This window comes from Aotus nancymaae, unplaced genomic scaffold, assembly GCF_030222135.1.
Source record: "Aotus nancymaae isolate 86718 unplaced genomic scaffold, 86718_ANA_hifiasm-v0.15.2.pri h1tg000008l, whole genome shotgun sequence".
Lineage (NCBI taxonomy): Eukaryota > Metazoa > Chordata > Mammalia > Primates > Aotidae > Aotus > Aotus nancymaae.
The window spans coordinates 11,461,403-11,479,912 of record NW_026988419.1 but is presented as its reverse complement, the minus strand read 5'-3'; the positions used below and the strand labels follow the sequence as shown (position 1 = coordinate 11,479,912).

General features: G+C 40.5%; 1 protein-coding gene across 1 annotated transcript in view; it reads left to right on the top strand.

The window, feature by feature from the left end:
• SGPP2 (sphingosine-1-phosphate phosphatase 2) overlaps positions 1-18,510 on the top strand; it is a 149,232-nt gene that overhangs the window by 51,156 nt on the left and 79,566 nt on the right. The window contains exon 2 of the mRNA XM_021666546.2: positions 6,059-6,217. Within this exon, the coding sequence (XP_021522221.1) occupies positions 6,059-6,217 (159 nt within the window). The remainder of the gene's footprint in view (positions 1-6,058; positions 6,218-18,510) is intronic.

The following is an 18,510-nucleotide window of genomic DNA, read 5'->3' as shown; positions in this document are numbered from 1 at the left end:
GAGTGGGTGGCGGGGGTGGGTGCAGCTGGCCTGAGATAGGGGTGTGGTGAACCCTTCTTCACTTTCAACCAATTAGTACAGTACTTTCAATGAGTGCTTGCAATCTTATATCATTTTATATAGTAGGCCCTAGGGTAACATTTAATTTAATGAGACTCTCCTTGCTTGTGAAAAAAAAATTGTACATTAAAAAGCAACTGAGCTAATCCTACTCCATCCTTTGCGTTCTTGGCAGTTGAGGCTGTTGAGGCTCAGAAAGGCAAATTGACTCCCCAAGGTCACACATTGTTTTGACTGAAAGCTATTTCTTGTATTCCTCCTTTGAAAGCTCAAAAGCTGGGCCGGCCGCCAAGTCTGCTGGACTTGCTCCTCTGCTGTCTGGATCAGCCCTTATTATATCCAGTGGTGCTGACCTGGGTATATTTCCTTTGCATTTAGGACTCCTTGGTGTGTGTTTGGAAAACAAAACACTGTTCAGGTGTTCATTGGCAGAGCTTAATAAGTCGTACATTCTCAGAGTTCTTTTTCTTCCACCATGCAGTCAATCTGCATGCCTCCCCTTCTTTCCTGGCTTATTTTTACATTGAAGGCAGCCTTGCAAACAGCGCTGAATACTCCAGCATCAGCAAGATAAAGTAGCTCTTCTGCGACCACAAGGTTAAATGGTGGGAAAATCCCATTTTAGGAAAATGTGCACTTAAAGAACTTACGACCTAGAGGGAATATGGGGTTGGGAGTCTGAAATCACAAGAAGCCCTATAAAAACCCCCCCTTTTTTTTAACTTTCATTAAAATAAACCAATAAATAAGAGCCACCAGTGAGGAATATCAGTGACATTTTGCAGTTAGTAATAATGGGTATGTGGGTAATTTTCATTTTATCACTTCTTGTCAGACATATCTTCATTTGCTCTGTGACAGAGGAGATGCATACTAAGAAACATTTTTAAGAGTGGCTCTCCTCAAAGCCTGCTGTCAAAGCCTGGGCCCTCAGCTCTTGCGCTGGCCAGTCAGAAATGTCGAAGTAGGATTCTGGAACTTGGATTCTCATCTCTGACGTTCTATTTTACCTACCATTTCTATTTTTTTTTTTTTCTCGAAACAGAGTCTCGCTCTGTCGCCAGGCTGGAGTGTAGTGGCACAATCTCGGCTCACTCCAACCTCTACCTCCTGGGTTCAAGTGATTCTCCTACCTCAGCCTCCTGAATAGCTGGGACTACAGGCAAATGCAACCACGCCCAGCTAATTTTTATATTTTTAGTAGAGACAGAGTTTCACCATGTTGGCCAGGATGGTCTCAAACTCCTGACCTCAGGTGATCCGCCCACCTTGGCATCCCAAAGTGCTGGGATTACAGGCATGAGTCACCATGCCTGGCCCTACATTACCTACCATTTCTAAATACTGTTTCTTCTTTCTCTAGTTGTTCCCAGTGGGACCAACACACACACTGGAACTGAAATGCCTATTATTTCCAAAGATGTATTGAAGTCACACACACTGAGATTTCCTACAAAGGAAACTCTTCCTTATTCTAAAAGGATAAGTACGTATTGTTTTATGTTTTAGTGCTGCACTGTTTACATAGCAAAGACTTGGAACAAACCCAAATGCCCATCAATGATCAACTGGAGAAAGAAAATGTGGCACGTTTACACCACGGAATAGCATGCAGCCATAAAAAAGAATGAGTTCGTGTCCTTTGCAGGGACATGGATGAAGCTGGAAGCCATCAATCTCAGCAAACTAACACAGGAGCAGAAAACCAAACATCACATGTTCTTACTCATAAGTGGGAGTTGAACAATGAGAACACATGGATATAGGGAGGGGAACATCACACACCGGGGCCTGTTGAGGGGTAGGGGACAAGGAGAGGGAGAGCATTAGGACAAATACCTAGTGCATGTGGGATTTAAAACCTGGGAGACGGGTTGATAGGTGCAGCAAACCACCATGGCACATGTATACCTATGTAACAAACCTGCACATTCTGCACATATCTCCCAGAACTTAAAGTAAAATTTAAAAAATTTAAAAAGACAAGTACGTTTTTTTTTTACTTAGATACATCTAAGTCCCCAAGAATTTTGAGGGAATATTGGCTCTCAAGTATTTAATCACGTATACAGAGAAGTTATCTAAGAAATCCTTGGGGAGTCATCTATATATGCTGATATTTTAAACTTCGCCTTTGGTTATTCTGTTCCTGAGAAGAGTTATAGAATAGTTAGCTTTTCCCTCAAAAAACATATTCCTGAGAGATTGTAATAAAGCCTGTCTAAAGGTATCAGTGAATGATATGTAGCACTCAATCAGTTTGCTGTCATTTTTGGTGGACTTTTCAATTGTTTACTAGGATTAAGATATTGAACACGGTCTCAGGTAAACGTCTAGAGTAGGAAAATGATTGTTGCTGAGTATTTATAATGTCATATGACACTTGGGTATTATGAAATGATACCACGGAGGGAGTTGACGTTTGTTAGAGTTTGGCAAAATTTGTCCTTTTAAAGCTTCAAAGCTGGAAAGATTATCAGGTGTACCTGGTATAACCAACCTTTATCTAAAAAGGAGCTCTTTATAGGGTGTGCCTCAAGGTCAGCCCTGTTGGATTGTATAGTCATAAACAGAACCTGCAAAGACTAGTCCTTACCTCAGGCAGTTCATGTTTCTGCTCTAGAGAGAAGCATTTGTCACTTATTTGTCTCAGACCTTTGTGCCTGTTTTGCATGTGCAACCATGATATCTTAGCAGAGAGGTGAAACTATACGCTTCCTTATCTAATTCATTTTGTGCCTTACTGTCTTTCCTGTGTAGGATGCATATAGTGCCATTCTCTTTCATTTGAATTCACTTGGAAGTAAAGTTTATTCCTGATGGGAGGCCCCTTTTTAGATCACATCATGCACTTATCCCTGCCCAGTAACTGTCTCCCAGGTAGTCCTGTGCGCTGCTTGGTCTGGAGTTGAATTCTTGTGCTTATCATGACTCCTTTGGTTGAATCTAGATCCACTCACGGAGAGCAGTGTCAACTTTCCCCTGAGTCACAGGGCTATGTGGGGGAGGTAGAGGTGCTGGAGTAAAACTGGGAACCTCTCGGGGAGGTAACAGAGAGGAATGCATACTTGGTAGTCCACCAATAGTGTCAAGTACAGTGATGTCCTTGCACTTTCCAAGGTCATATTTTTTTATTTTTCAAGTATAAAAGTACTCTCGGCCTTTTTTAAGGCCTTAAACACAACATGGATCCTTTAAAAATTTATTCCCCCAAATTGTACTCTTCCCCGCTCTCCCATAAGAGTTTCTTGAAGCAGAACGTCACACCTAGCTCTTCTACATATGCTTAGCACCTAGCCCAAGTGCTGAACATCAGGCACAGAATGAATACTTCCAGAACAAATACATAAACACACATAACTTGTTCTCTGAAATCCCCTGGGATTCAAGAACCTCAGACTTTGTGTAGAACAAAACAAAACAAGAACCCAGATCTCCAAGGGTCTTGAGAAACATCTCCTGTAACAGTATTGCCTCTTTTTCTCTTCTGTTTTAGTGCTGACATTTTACTTTGATTTTATCTTTATAAAGTTTATGACTACCTTAAGTAGCATTAAAATTCTGTTTTTTAGTTTCATGTAACAAGCTGATCATGTTTTTGTTTTTTAAGTTCTTAATATACCATAATGTAAAGGTGTTTACCATATTTTTTAATAGATTGCTGATTTTCTGTTTTAACTCCCTAAGTCTTTCTTTTCTGCCCACTACCAGGATAAGTGGGAAGAAAAGGATGATAGAAAATGAGAAAGCATTTTAACCAGTCTCATGTGTACTTTCTGCTAAATGTTTGTCGCACCATCATTGTGATGGGTTAACTTTATTAGTACCATTTAAAAGGTGAATTTATAAAGTTCGGGGGCAAAGGATTTTTCTAACATCTTTGTATTAGTTATCAATTGCTGCCATAACAAATTACCACAAACTTAGTGGCCTAAAATGCAAATTTGTAATCTCCCAATGGGTTCTTCTTGCTTGCTACACAGATAAAACCAATTCACTGAGACAGTTGTATTACAGTAGAGAAAGAGTTTAATTAATGCATAGCCAGCTAGCCAAGTGGAAGATGAGAGTTTATTACTCCAACCAGCCTCTGGTTGGGGGCCACAAGACCAGTGGAGTCATGAGTCATGGGTCCAGGTGGAGTCAGTTGGTCACCAGAATGCAAAAGTCTGGAAAACATCTCAAAAGACAAATATTATGTTCTATAATACTAATGTTATTTATAGGAGCAATTGAGGAAGTCACAAATCTTGTGGCCTCTGGCCACATGACTCCTGAGCAGTAAGGGAATTGTAGAAAGGTCAGCTAGGGGACAGTGGCTGGTTGTCGTTTAACTATGCCTACATCTTAAGAATTCGGGCCTCTCCCAAAATTCTGAGCTTGTGGCCTTTCATTAGTCTTACAAAGGAGGTTTTCATCCCCCAACAGGGAGCAGACCAGTTTTAGGGAGGGACTATTATCATCCTTGCTTCAGAGTTAAACTAAACTAAAGGCCATGGCAGGCAGATCACCTGAGCTCGGGAGTTTGAGATAAGGCTGGCCAACATGGAAAAACTCCGTCTCTACTAAAAACATAAGAATGACCGGGCATTGTGGTGCACATCTGTAGTCCCAGCTACTCGGGAGGCTGAGAGGCAGGAGAATAGCTTGAACCTGGGAGGCAGAGGTTGCAGTGAGCCAAGATCAGTCCATTGCACTCCAGGATGGTTGACAGAGTGAGACTCCATCTCAAAAACAAACAACAACAACAACAAAACAAAGTTAAACTAAACAGCAAAACTAAATTCCTCCCATAGGTAGTCTTGCCTATGCCCCCGAGTGAGTGAGTACAGCCCGCCTGTGAGGCTAGAAGCTAGATAGAGTCAGCCAGGCTAGACTTCTTCACTCATAATCTGAAGCAGTTTCAGATTTATTCTCTTACAGGTCAGAAGTCCAAAATGGAGCTTTGGCCAAAATGAAGGTGTCAGCTGGGCGGCATTTCTTCGGGAGACTGGAGGGAAGAATCTGATTCCTTGCTTTTCCCAGCAACTAGAGGCTGCTATGCAAATTCCTTGACTCACGGCCACTCTCCCCATCATCAAAGCCAGCAGCTTAGCATCTTCAAATCATTCTCTGACTCTGACCATTCTGCCTCCTCCTTCCATTTCTAAAAAAATCCTTGTGATTAGGATTTTCTGAGCCCGCTCAGAAAATCCAGAATAATCTCCCCATCTCAAGATTATTAATTTGAGACTGGGAAGGCAAGGGGATGAAGAGAGGTTGTTTAATGAGTACAAATATACAATTAGAAGAAATAACTTATAGTGTTCAATAGCACAATGGGGTGACTACAGTTAAGAATAAGTTATTGTCTATTTCAAAAATAGCTAGAAATTATCTAAAATGTTCCCAGCACAAGGAAATGATAAATGATAAATGTTTTGAGGTGGCAGACATCCAAAGTACCCTGACTGATCATTATATGTCGTATGTGTGTATGAAAATATTACACGTGCCTCATAAATGTGTACAATTACTATGTATCAATACAAATTTTAAAATAGATTATTGATCTCATATTTGAAATCTCTTTTGCCCTGTAAGATAATATATTCAGTTCTAGGATTTAGGACATAGAAATCTTTGAGGGAAGTATTACTCTGCCTACTGCAGAGACCCATATAATGTCCTAACAGAGTTGACTTTCTTCGGGTTTCTAGCTTTCTGCATATACAAGAAAAAAGTTTCCGGCTTTTATTTTTTGGTGTCTTCTCCTAGTACTTCTGTCTTGGATATTAGTTATTTAATTTTACAAAAAAACTCACATCCTCTATGTTTGTTTGGATAAATTGAGGTTGAAAAGTGTTCAATGACAGTAACAATACCTTAATAACATAATGGGAGAGGAGGCAGCGTTTTGGCAATTGAAATCTGTGAGTTTTAGACAGAGATGTTTAAAACTTGCCCCATACTGACATATTGCATGAACTCACAGAGTCTTCTAACTTTTGTCTTTTAGGCTTTTGTACAGAAGTACATCGTGAAGAATTATTTCTACTATTACCTATTCCGATTTTCAGCTGCTTTGGGTCAAGAAGTGTTCTACATCACATTTCTTCCATTTACTCACTGGAATATTGACCCTTATTTATCCAGGAGGTTGATCATCATATGGGTTGTAAGTATTATAACTACTTATTAACTGACGTCACTTCTAAAACAGCTACTTCCTTTGGTATTCAAGTACTTTGCACATATCTTCTCTTTTTAAAACCACTTAGAGTTGGATTTGTTGCCTAATCTACTTTGGAGAAATTAGAGAGCTATGAACACAACTTGTTTTATTTGCAAAAAACAAACCTGTGACTTCCTGTACTTTGAATTATGCTTTCCCAAGGGCAGATCAAAGTAGGAGAGGGGAGAAGTGATGAACAGAGGAGAAAGGACCTTTTTTTTTTTTTTTTTTGTAATGGAGTCTCGCTGTGTCACCCAGGCTGGAGTGCAGTGGTGGGATCTCAGCTCACAGCAATCTCCATCTCCTGGGTTCAAGCAGTTCTCCGACCTTAGCCTCCTGAGTAGCTGGTACTACAGGCGAGCATCACCACAACCAGCTAATTTTTGTATTTTTAGTAGAGATGGGGTTTCACCACATTGGCCAGGTTGGTCTCGATCTTGACCTTGTGATCCACCTGCCTCGGCCTCCCAAAGTGCTGGGATTACAGGCGTAAGCCACCGCACCAGGCCAAGAAAAGACCTTTCTAAGGACCCACAGATGGGTATGAAATGCATCCTCCCAAGAGGCCTATTTTAGTAAAATTTGATCAGAAACTAAAATCAGAAGCTGTTGAGCAATACCTCCAAGAAGTATTAGGCAACTATACACATAGGAGAGGCCAAAACACATAAGGCAAAGCACCTTCCTTGTGGAGTAGGAGCAGCTGCAAATACACAGAAACCATATGACAATCCCAGGTAGACAGACAGAGCCCTTTTCTGCTATTTTGCTGGTAACCTAGCATTTAATTTTGTTCAGGGCCAAATGAGTTCTGATTTTGTGCCTAATTGAAGGAGATGATAGACATTTGCAAGGCAGCAAGGCATACTCCAAATATGTAGGTTTGGTGTCAGAGAGGCCTGAGCTCAAGTACAGTCCAGCCCCAACTGTGTGCCCTTGCTCTGAGCCTTGCCTTCCTCATTTGTAAAATTGTGTGAATAATGTGCATCCCCATAATAATCCTTCACCATGCGGAGATGGAGGCACTAGGGAGCAACGGCCCCTGGCTCCACCTGGGACTCCCTAGCCCTGTCTCCCTGTAGCCCTCTTTTGAAATCTAGCTTCTGTCTAAAAGTATAATTTGAGAGTCTGCAAAAGCATAGACATCTTGCAAATCATAAAGAGAACATTAGTCCAGTTGTCCCTCCAGGTTTCTGAGGCCACTTCTTTGTCCACAGAGCAGGCAGGATGGGGGCAGGAGGGAGAGAACGGGAGTGGTCTTTCTGTTCTCAAGATCTGAAAACCCAGGAGCTTAAGTTTCTTTTCTTCTGTCATTTATTTTCTAAGATGCATGTGTGTGTGTGTGTGTGTGTGTATAAGTGTGTACATATGTGTATATGTGTGTACATAGTTGTGTATGTAGGTGTGTGTGTATAGGTGTGTATGTGTGTATGTATATAGGTGTGTATATATCTATGCATGTATGTAGGTGTGTGTATATGTATATGTGTATATAGGTGTGTGTATATATGTATGTATAGGTGTGTATATACATGTGTGTGTTTATAGGTGAGTATATATGTGTGAGTGTGTATAGGTGTGTGGATATAGCTGTGTATATGTTTGTATGTATATAGGTATATATATGTTTATGTGTGTACATAGGTGTGTATATATGTGTGTTTATAGTTGTGTATATGTGTGAGTGTATGTATATAGGTGTTTATATATGTGTGTATATATAGATGTGCATATATGTGTGTGTATATAGGTGTGTATATGTGTGTGTGTTTATAGGTGTGTATATGTGTGAGTGTATATAGGTGTTTATATATGTGTGTATATGTATGTATATATAGATGTGCATATATGTTTGTGTGTGTATATAGGTGTGTATATATGTGTATGTATGTGTATATGCGTGTGTGTTTAAAGGTGTGTTTATGTGTGAGTGTATGTATACAGATGTATATATATGTGTGTGTATATATAGGGGTGTGTGTGTGTGTTTGTGTGTTCTAAATCCCAAAACCTTAACGACGGTTGAGTGGGACAGATGATGGGAAGTACATTACCCGTGAATATCTTACAATGTGTTTACTCCACTCAAGGTCAATTATCTCCTCCACTGCAGGTGGAAAACTTTCCCTGAGAGCTGGGAAGACCTCTAGACTTTATAGAAGGCTGTGGTTAGGGGATTCTCTGGTTGTCGTTATCGGTGGTTATTTTATGCTTTGGATTCCTTACTTCAATGTGTCAGAGTGCCTGTTTGAGGCAGAATGACAAGCTTTTGTCATAGAGTGAGGCAAATAAAATCTTTGCCTGTGAAAGGAAGAAATAACCTCTGAATCTGCAGTTTGTCCTGAGGTTTGGCCACCTGTTACTTAACTTTTTTAAAGGGCGCATGGCCTGGTTCACCAGCCACCACCACCCTGCCCCCACCCCCCCAAACCCCATGCTGAGACTTCTGTAGTTATTCTGTGTGGTCAGCTGCATCTGTAAGGGCGGTGTGAGAAGTGTATGGTAGTGTGTTCGTTCCTGCCAGTGCCTGGGGAGAGAATGGAGGCCATTCCAAGGGGACAGAGGGAAGGAAGGGTTGGGGGAGGGAGGGAGGAAAGTGCGAGTGTGCTTGCGTGTGTTTGTGCATCTGCATGTGTGTGCATGAGAGAGAGTGTGTATATGTGTGTGCATGTTGGGATTAGGAGTGCTCTCTGATGGGCTACAGAGACAATAATGAGAGCTATTTGGTTTGCCTCTAGAGTTGAAGATAGATGAAAGGAAGGGACAGTCCTGGTAGTAGGAGGCGGGGTTGGTAAGGGAGGCTGGGGTGGATAAGGGTTAGGTTCTGGTACTTGGCCCAGCCAGGGCAATCAGCTTCCTGCTGAGGCAGCCTTTTTTTCTGTAAAGGATATCCCTAAATTAGTGACTCCTTCTTCAAAGGGGTAGGGATTAAGAAATGTTAATTGCATAAGGGACAGAGCTTTAAGTCTTATAACTGAACATCTTATCTCACCCAAAACTCATTGGAAGGCAGCTTTGTTCAGGACTGCCAACGCTTGGCACATTTTATATGAACTTGGGAATTGTCATTGGATGAAGCCCCAACAGGTTTTATTGCTTTTAAAAATCGTTTGTTACATTAGAGGTGACTCACACTGTCTGAAGTAGCTTAGCAGAATTTGTGGTTGTATCAAGTACTCTCTCCTCACAATCACAATTAGTCCTCACCTGGATTGTATGTCTTTTGTTGCTTTTATAGGCATCTATGTTCATTATCTTATTTGAGCTTCATAACAATGGGCAGTATCATTTTCTAGAATGGAATAGTAATATTTCAAATATTAACAAGCCATACCATATATTGAGCATTTAGTATACATGCCATTCACTGTCAGAGTTCTTTACATGTTTTACTTGACTTTCTCCTACCAGCAGTCCTGAGAAACAGTTATTACTAGCCCACTTTACAGATCCTGATACTGAAATATAGAAAGGTCAAATAACTTGCCCAAGATCACATTGGATTAAATGGCAAAGTGGGTTTGATCCTGCACCCAGGCCTTGTCTACCAGGGCAGCTCTCATTGTTGTTTCTTAGAAGAACACAGTTAAGTGGCATGAGGAACACAATATTTTTTTAAAGATGTTAAAACTGGGGCTTTAAGCATTAAAATGATTTGCCCAAAGTTTTCTTCTATTGCATATTTGCTTTGGTTTGTGTTCCAGCGGTGCCCTTATGGCATTTATTAACCCTGTACTCTACTTAACTGTTTTTTTTATACACCCTTCTTAACTCATTTATGCCTAGTGTTCCATTATTGGAACACGAAGCTTGTAGGAGTTATTTATATCCTACAGCTCAAGGTCATCGCCAAGGTCTGATTTTTCACACACAAAAAATGTGCAACCTCCAGCATAAATGGGTTAACAAACCCCACAGTGTTACATAGCCTTTTGTTAAATTAGCTGAAACACATCAATCAAATCATTACTTCTCTCTTCTGTCCTGTATCAAGGTTTTTAACCTATCTTTGGGCTCAAAAGAATGTAGACATTGGGCCAAAAAAAACAGCAAGTGGATTTTCTGATTAGAATGCTTCTGAAGAGATATTGTGGATGATGTTTCAGAAGATGAGTCACTGTTCCATGGAGTGATTATCTAATCTCTCCACTTTCATTTTGGCATGGTGACAGACCTAACAAAAAATAAAAGCTTTAAAGTTATATTTCTGTATCTTTAAAAGGTTAGAGGCAACTTCGCTGAATCTGGCCGGTGTTTAGTTTTGTAACATGAAGCAAAAGTCTCACTCACTTTTTGCTAAATTCCTCATTTTGTGAAACAGCAATGCAAACATTGATACCACAACTGATCCTGGAAGCTTGGAAGCCTCATTTTCTCTGTTCTTATGATATTTTACACAGGTATTCCTTTTCACGGATACTTCATGGCATTCATAATGAGATGTAGAAAAAACGAGATAAGCAGATAAAAATTGAAATTAGGGGGAACACAGATGCAATACAAGATGAAAGCCCAGACTAAAGTGAAATGAGGCATGCTGGTCCAAAGTGAGCCGCAGATTTGTATTTGAGCTTTGTCTTGACCAACCAAAATGAAGTTACGCTATCCACTAGGAAATCATAGGCCTATTTCTAAGAGAGCAAACCTTTTCCTGACTCATGAAATTGATAGAATTGTCAAGGCTAGTGATATATGTTACTTAATTATTTTCTCAGAAATACCTGGTGTCAGTACCTACTTATCATCTGTGTGAGAGTACTCATTCTGACTCCTCTTCCTCAACTTTCTGTGGTCTCATTTTTAAATCATTGCCAATTTAACCAATGAAAAATGATGTCTCCATGCACACACATATATTCATTGCAGCACTATTCACAATAGCAAAGTCATGGAATCAACCTAAATGCCCATCAATAATAGACTGGATAAGGAAAATATGGTACATATACACCATGGAATACTATACAGCCATTAAAAGAAATGAGATCATGTCCTTTGCAGGGACATGGATAGAGTTGGAAACCATTATGCTCAGCAAACTAACACAGGAACAGTAAACCAAACACCATAGGTTCTCATTTATAAGTGGGAGCTGATTGATGAGAACACACGGACACATTGGTGGGGGGGAAAGGACACACACTGGGCACTTGTTGGGGGTTGGAGGGAGGGAGAACATCAGGAAGAACAGCTAACAGATACAGGTCTTAATACCTAGGTGATGGGATGATCTGTGCAACAAACCACCATGGCACATGTCTACCTATGTAACAAACCTGCACATCTTGCACATGTATCCCAACCTTAAAATAAAAATTGAGGGCGTGATGGCTCACACCTGTAATCCCAGCACTTTGGGAGGTGGGCAGATCACGAGGTCAGGAGTTTGAGACCAGCCTGACCAACATGGTGAAACCCCATCTCTACTAAAAATACAAAAATTAGCTGAGTGTGTTGGCATGCATCTGTAATCCCAGCTACTCAGGAGGCTGAGGCAGGAGAATCACTTGAACCCAGGAGGCAGAGGTTGCAGTGAGCCGAGATCTCACTACTGCCCTCCAACCTGGATGACAGAGCAAGACTCTGTCTCAAAAAACAAAAATAAATAAAAATAAAAATTGAAGAAAAAGGAAAAATGGCATCTCAGTTAATTTCCAGTTCATATATAATTAGTGAAGATGAAAACATTTTTTTTACTTTCATTAATCATTTGTATTAACTTTCATGAATTGCAAGTCTGCCTTTTGAGTATTTTCTTTTCTTTTTTTTTTTCTTGAAGAAAGAAAGAAAAAAAAGAATGAAGAAGAGGAAGAAAAAGGAAAAGAAAGAGAGAGAGAGAATGGGATTATTGCTTTCTTGCCCAGGCTAGAATGCAGTTTAGTAATGGGTATTAAAAACCTCTTTTATACCAATAATTATACTTAATGATGTAGACAGGAAGGAATAAGGGAAGAAAATAACAAACAAGCAGCCAACCAATATTTCATTTAAACCTATGGAATGCTATGCGATTACTGAGGAGTGATTTACTTCCAATTATGTAGTCACTTTTGGAATAGGTGTGAGGTGGTAATGTATATTTTATGTATTTGAAGTGGAGAGTTCTATAAATGTTTATTAAGTTTACTTGTTCCGGGTCTGAGTTCAAGTCCTGGATGTCTCGTTGATCTACAGAATCGTTAGCTCTTCTTGTTACATTGATCCTTTTGCCATTATGTAATGTCCTTCTTTGCCTCTTTTGATCTTTGTTGCTTTAAAGTCTATTTTATCAGAGGCGAGAATTGTATCTCCTGCTTTTTTGTTTATTTATTTATTTTTACTCTCTGTTTGGTTGGTAAATCTTCCTCCTTCGCTTTGTTTTGAGTCTTTGTGTATCGTTGCATGTGAGATGGATCTGAATGCAGCATACCAATGGGTTTTGGCTTTTTACCCAATTAGAATATATATAAGTTTAATACTGGCATTTGATGCTAGCTGGCTGTTTTGTCCATTAGTTGGTGTAAATTTTTCATTGTGTTGATGCTCTTTGCTTTTTGATATATTTTTGGAAAGGCTGATATTAGTTGTTCCTTTATATGTATAGTGCCTCTTTCAGAAGCTCTTGTAAAGCAGGCCTGGTGGTGGTGAAGTCTCTAAGTACTTGTTTGTTCACAAAAGATTTAATTTTTCCTTCGCTCATAAAGCTTAGTTTGGCTGGATATGAAATTCTGGGTTGAAAGTTCTTTTCTTTAAGGATGTTAAATATTGGTCCCCACTCTTTTCTGGCTTTTAGGGTTTCTGCTGAGAGATCTGCTGTACGTCTGATAGGTTTCCCTTTATGGGTAACCTGACCTTTCTCTCTGGCTGCCCTTAGTATTTTCTCCTTCATTTCAACCCTAATATATCTGGTGATTATGTGCCTTGGGGTTAGTCTTCTTGAAGAATATCTTTGTGGTGTTCTCTGTATTACCTTGAGTTGAATATTACCCTGCCTTGCTAGGTTGGGAAAGTTTTCCTGAATGATATCCTGAAGAGTATTTTCCAACTTGGATTCATTCTCTTCGTCACATTCAGGTACACCTATCAAACGTAAATTAGGTCTTTTCACATAGTCCCGTATTTCCTAGAGACTTTGCTCATTCCTTTTTATCCTTTTTTCTCCAATCTTGTCTTCTCGTTTCATTTCACTAAGCTGGTCCTCGACTTCCGATATCCTTTCTTCTGCTTGATCAATTCGACTGTTTAAACTTGTGCATACTTCGCGAAGTTCTCGTGTTGTGTTTTTCAGCTCCATCAATTCACTTATATTCCTCTCTAAATTGTCCATTCTCGTTAACATTTTGTCAAACCTTTTTTCAAGGTTCTTAGTTTCTTTGCATTGGGTTAGAACAAGTTCTTTTAATTCACAGAAGTTTCTTATCACCCACGTTTTGAAACCTGCTTCTGTTATTGGAACACACTCATTAAGCCTTGTTCCGTTACTGATGAGGAATTGTGATCCCCTGTAGAGGGAGAGGCATTCTGATTTTGAGTATTCTCTGCCTTTTTAGGCTGGTTTCTTCCCTTCATTATATATTTATCCCTCTGTCGTCTTTGTAATTACCGACTTTCTAACTAGGTCTCTGAGCGAACGTCCAACTTGTTGATTCCCAGCGCCAAAATCTGAGCAGTCCACTGCGCCAGCCAAAACAGTGGTGTTAAGATTGATTGCTAAGGCACCAGCAAAACTGCCACGCCGGCCACAAGAGTCGCCCTGGTGACCTGTGGGGCTCCTCCACTGGGAATCTCTTGGTCCGTGAGCAACAAATGTTCGTCTGAAAGTATGGCGTCCTCTCGTTCTCTGCGCTTTCACTGGGAGCTACGTGCCCGAGCTGCTAGTGATCAGCCATCTTGGATCTCTCTCGGAATGAGTGATTCTGAGTATTTTCTTTTAAAGAGGGCTTTCATTTTTATTGATTTCCACGAGTTGTTAACATAGAATGATACTGAATATTCTATGTCTCAGAGGCAGTGTATCTTTATGTATAAGATGTTTAGAAGTTCAAGACTTTAAGAAGTAGTATTTAATTCTATGGTATCATCAGTGGTGACCTAGGAAAATCCCATAACATGGAATTTGAATGCTTTTATACTGAGTGTTAACTTTAGGCACAGACCTTGCCACTCCCTGTTGTCTTACCCTTTGTGACCTCCCTGATTCTTTAATGGCCATTTAATTTGGGACTCCTGTCCTCAGATACTTAATACTTCTGATGTGTAGTTTCCCTGGCATAAAATAGCTTACTTGGAGGGTAACCAGCCCTTAGAAAACCTGGTACATGCTGCCTGAACTCCAATAAAGTTAAAATTAATTTGTTTTTAAGTTTCTCCTTGCTTTTTTTCCCATTTGTAAGATTTTTCTTTTTTCACCTAACGTCAAAAGATATATTTCCCACCATTCTTACATGGCATGGTTATTTTTAAGTAAGTGTTATCATAACTAAATTGTTATTATGGCTTTTCTGATTATGTGGAAGCTCTGGTTGTCCCTGAGAATTTCCAGACAGGATTGATCTCTCTTCTAATAATTATTGGCTTTTGATCATCTCCCAGATTGGAAGCAAGGAGTATTTGTGTGAGAAGTGGGAGGGGCTGCTTCTACTTCACCAGCAGCTTTGAAGTTTGGTCAGAAGTTTCTGGTCCTGTAATACCACGAAAGGAACACCAAGCTGATGTAATATATAGTGTTTATTGGCTTCCAGAAACAGAGCTCTGCTCAATCTAGCTCAGGAAAGTGGGAATTTGTTGTAAGGTGATGGAAAATATAAGAACCAGAAGCTCACAGGAACAAATACTAGAGAACAGTTTGGTTGTCTGCTACAATTCAACTGTGACTTTTCTGATATCTTTTTATCTCCTGCTGTTGGCTGGCAACTTTCTCAACTGTCTTTTATTTGATCGATTGACTGATTGATTGACTGATTGGAGACAGGGTCTTGCTCTGGTACCCAGGTTTGAGTATAGTGACACAATCATAGCTCACTGCAGCCTTGAACTCCTTGACTCAGGTTTTCCTCCCACTTCAGCATCCTGAGTAGCTGGAACTACAGGCATGCAGCACCACACCTGGCTTAGTCGGGGTCTCACCATGTTGGCCAGACTGGTCTCAAACTCTTGACCTCAAGCAATCCTTCCACCTTGGCCTCCCAAAGTGCTGGGATTATAGGTATGGGCCACCATTAGCCTCTCAACTGTCTTTTAGTTCAGATGTTCAAGACAGCCAAATGCAGCTCCTGGTGTGGCCTCATAACAAAAGTCCATCCATCTCTGGCCAGTGCATACATTGGTTGTACTTGGTCTAAAAAGCTGTATTGGGTAGGGATGGAAGGTTAACTGTGGCCACAGAGCCGTAGGCCAGGTTCTGGAACATCAGGACACCTGAACTACAATCTTAGCAGTGAAACCTAGTTCAAGGAACTTGCAGATTCTGGTCTGCAGATTTCCTAGCTTCAAAGTGAAAGGACTCAGCTAGAAGATCCTCGGAGGCTTGTGATGTCGTCATGACTCTTCATCACGTGTTGGCTATGTGCCACTTAAAAGAGGTTCATCCATGGTATAGAGGAAAATATTTAAAAAAAAAATAGAAAGTATTTCCTCTCTTCTGCAGACCGAATGCAAATGTGGCTTTACTTATTTTGACTTGTGTTTTGAATCACCTCAGTATGAGACAGTACACTTGAAATGCATATCAAACCCATTGCTAAATAATTGTTAGCTTGCCTCTGGTTTTGTATTCAACATGACTGAAGGAATACTTTAAAGGAAAATGCATAATTGCCTGGCAAATATAAATTTCATTTTTTTGTAGAACCAAAGTCCTGGTGATAAGGAAGCCTTAAAAGCAGAAGATTCCTTTTAGCAGGTTCTTCTGTTCCCATTCTTCTAAGACAAATTATGTTAAAGAGCTCCAGTTTAAAATGATGATTTTCCCATATCTTTCACATTCTGGTTATCAGCAGCTAGCTAGCTGATAATCATGGTAAAAAGTACACTGAAAATTTACATTTAAATTGGACATACTATTTAGATAGTGTTTAACTGCTATAGAGTTTAGGGTATTATTTTATGCAACAGTCTTATAAATTGGTTAAGAGGTAAACATTTTGTGAAAACGTTTCAAAGTGTGTTTTTGGATGTGGGCAGGCTGCCATCTGGCTGTCTCATAAGGGAGTCTGTCACCTGGTTCGGGACGAAAAAAGCCTGTCCCCATCCCTATAATTCACAACCCGTAGACTGGGGTCAATCTTGGTACCAAAAGATGACTTTAAATGTGATTATCTCTTAATCCTCTGTTTAAACCACTACCACTTTACTTCAAAAGATTGCCCTGCTTGTTAAGTTGGTTCTTGCTTGAGATTAATGAGTCTTTAAAAAGTATTCAACAATGGCCAGATTGTCACCCTCACTAACTTGCAATGAATGGAATAGAATTAGGCATCACAGATTCTGCCTAGTCCCTCTAAAGTGGAATCTGTAATTTAGCCTTAGTTAAATATTAAGGAAATGTCTCTAGGGGGTTTATTATAAAAACTGCATTGGTTTGGTTTTGAAACACAATAAGGAAAAGTTTTGGGTTCAGTATAGGTTTAAAAAACAAACAAAAAAAAAACCTTAAAACTGAACCTGTGATGAACAAATAAAGTTAGATCTCTCTAGTTATCAACCATCATCCCCAGAAAAATGATTCTCCTTTTTTGTGATGATGACTGGAAAATGTACCCACATTCTCCCCTCCCTCTTTCCTTCCTTCCTGCTGCTCCTGCCCCACAGCCCTAAGACTGCAGTGCTGTTGATGGAGAATTATAGCTGTCCCAGAGAGATCCCGTTGTTCCCCTCACCCCATGTATCATTTCGACGCTTCGTTTGTTTTATCGTGTGGATGGGTGACGGCTTTAAAGCTTTGGCAGGTAGAAAATTGTTTGGATCATCAGGATCCTGGAGCCAGGAAATTTTTAAAGATGAAATTAGGTTGGATCTGCTAAAATGATGCAAAGAACTGAACACTTCATACAGAGTTTTATTGTGGAGTTAGTTCTTCTTCCCTCCTTTTGGTCTTATGCTAGCTGTTAATGTCTTACTGGGAAAAACAAATAGTCATTGCCAAGTTACATTTAGGCCCCAAACCAAGAAGCATCCTGATATGGCAGAGGGTAAGGAACTCAGTTTCTCCCTGGCTGTGACTAAACCTGAATCCTCCTCCACTGCCGACAGGAGAATTGGTCCCTAAGGGGTTTCTCTACAAAGGCACCATTCCAGACTCGATTTTGTGCCCGGTTCTCTTGTACTCACTTGTAAAACAGAAGGGAAGATAATGAACCAATTCATAGGTCATGAGGCCTTTCAGATAAAATTTTCAAGAAAATCTTAATTTCTTTCTCTCTCTTTTAAACCAATTGATTCCATTTGCAAAGCTGCCATCTGGAATGGATATGGTTCTCATGGAAGCTGCTTACTGCTGCCTCCACTACATGCCAAGTACTTTATACCCAAGAACCCCATTTTACAGATGAGTACAACTGAAGTCCAAAAAGATGAAGTGGCTTGCTCAAAGGGGCATAACCAGTAAACAGAATAGGCAGCGTTCGTCCCTGGCGCTCTCTCTAAACCCCATCCATTCTTTTCCACTGTACCATGTTGCCTCAGATGGCGAAACTTTACTTTTTTTCCCCAATCCAATTATTCAGAAATGTGCTTTGCCTATTTGATTGGAAAGGCTCTGTTTAGCATCACGGTCTCATTTGCAAGTGCCTATATGTACAGCAGCCATATGTCACAGATTTTCTAGGCATTTTCCTTCCAATTCTCCGTGCCTTGGTCCTGGTGAGTCCCCTTCCCACCCCCGCATTTGTCAGACTGTGTGTCCCAGATTTTTCACACGTACTCGAAAGGCCAGAGCATCACGGGACCTAGCAGGGCGGAGAAGGGCTTTGGTACTTTTGTTTCCGAGCTGGAGGCCTGCAGAGGGCTGCCTGCAGATCCAGTGGGCTTGTCATTCCTGGGCCCATGTGCTACTTCCTTATCCTATTCTGCAAAGCAGCCAAGTGGAAAAGAAGGAGCGAGGGAAAGAGTGGGCCCTTTGTCCCTGTTAGGAGCTAGGGATTTGACCTAAGGGGACTGGGCATTTTTCTTGTCAATGTGCAAACCCCCCGCCTCCCCCGCCCCACCTTCCCAGGCTTCTCGCCTCTGCCTGCCTTCATCTTCCTCGCACCCGTGCCTGT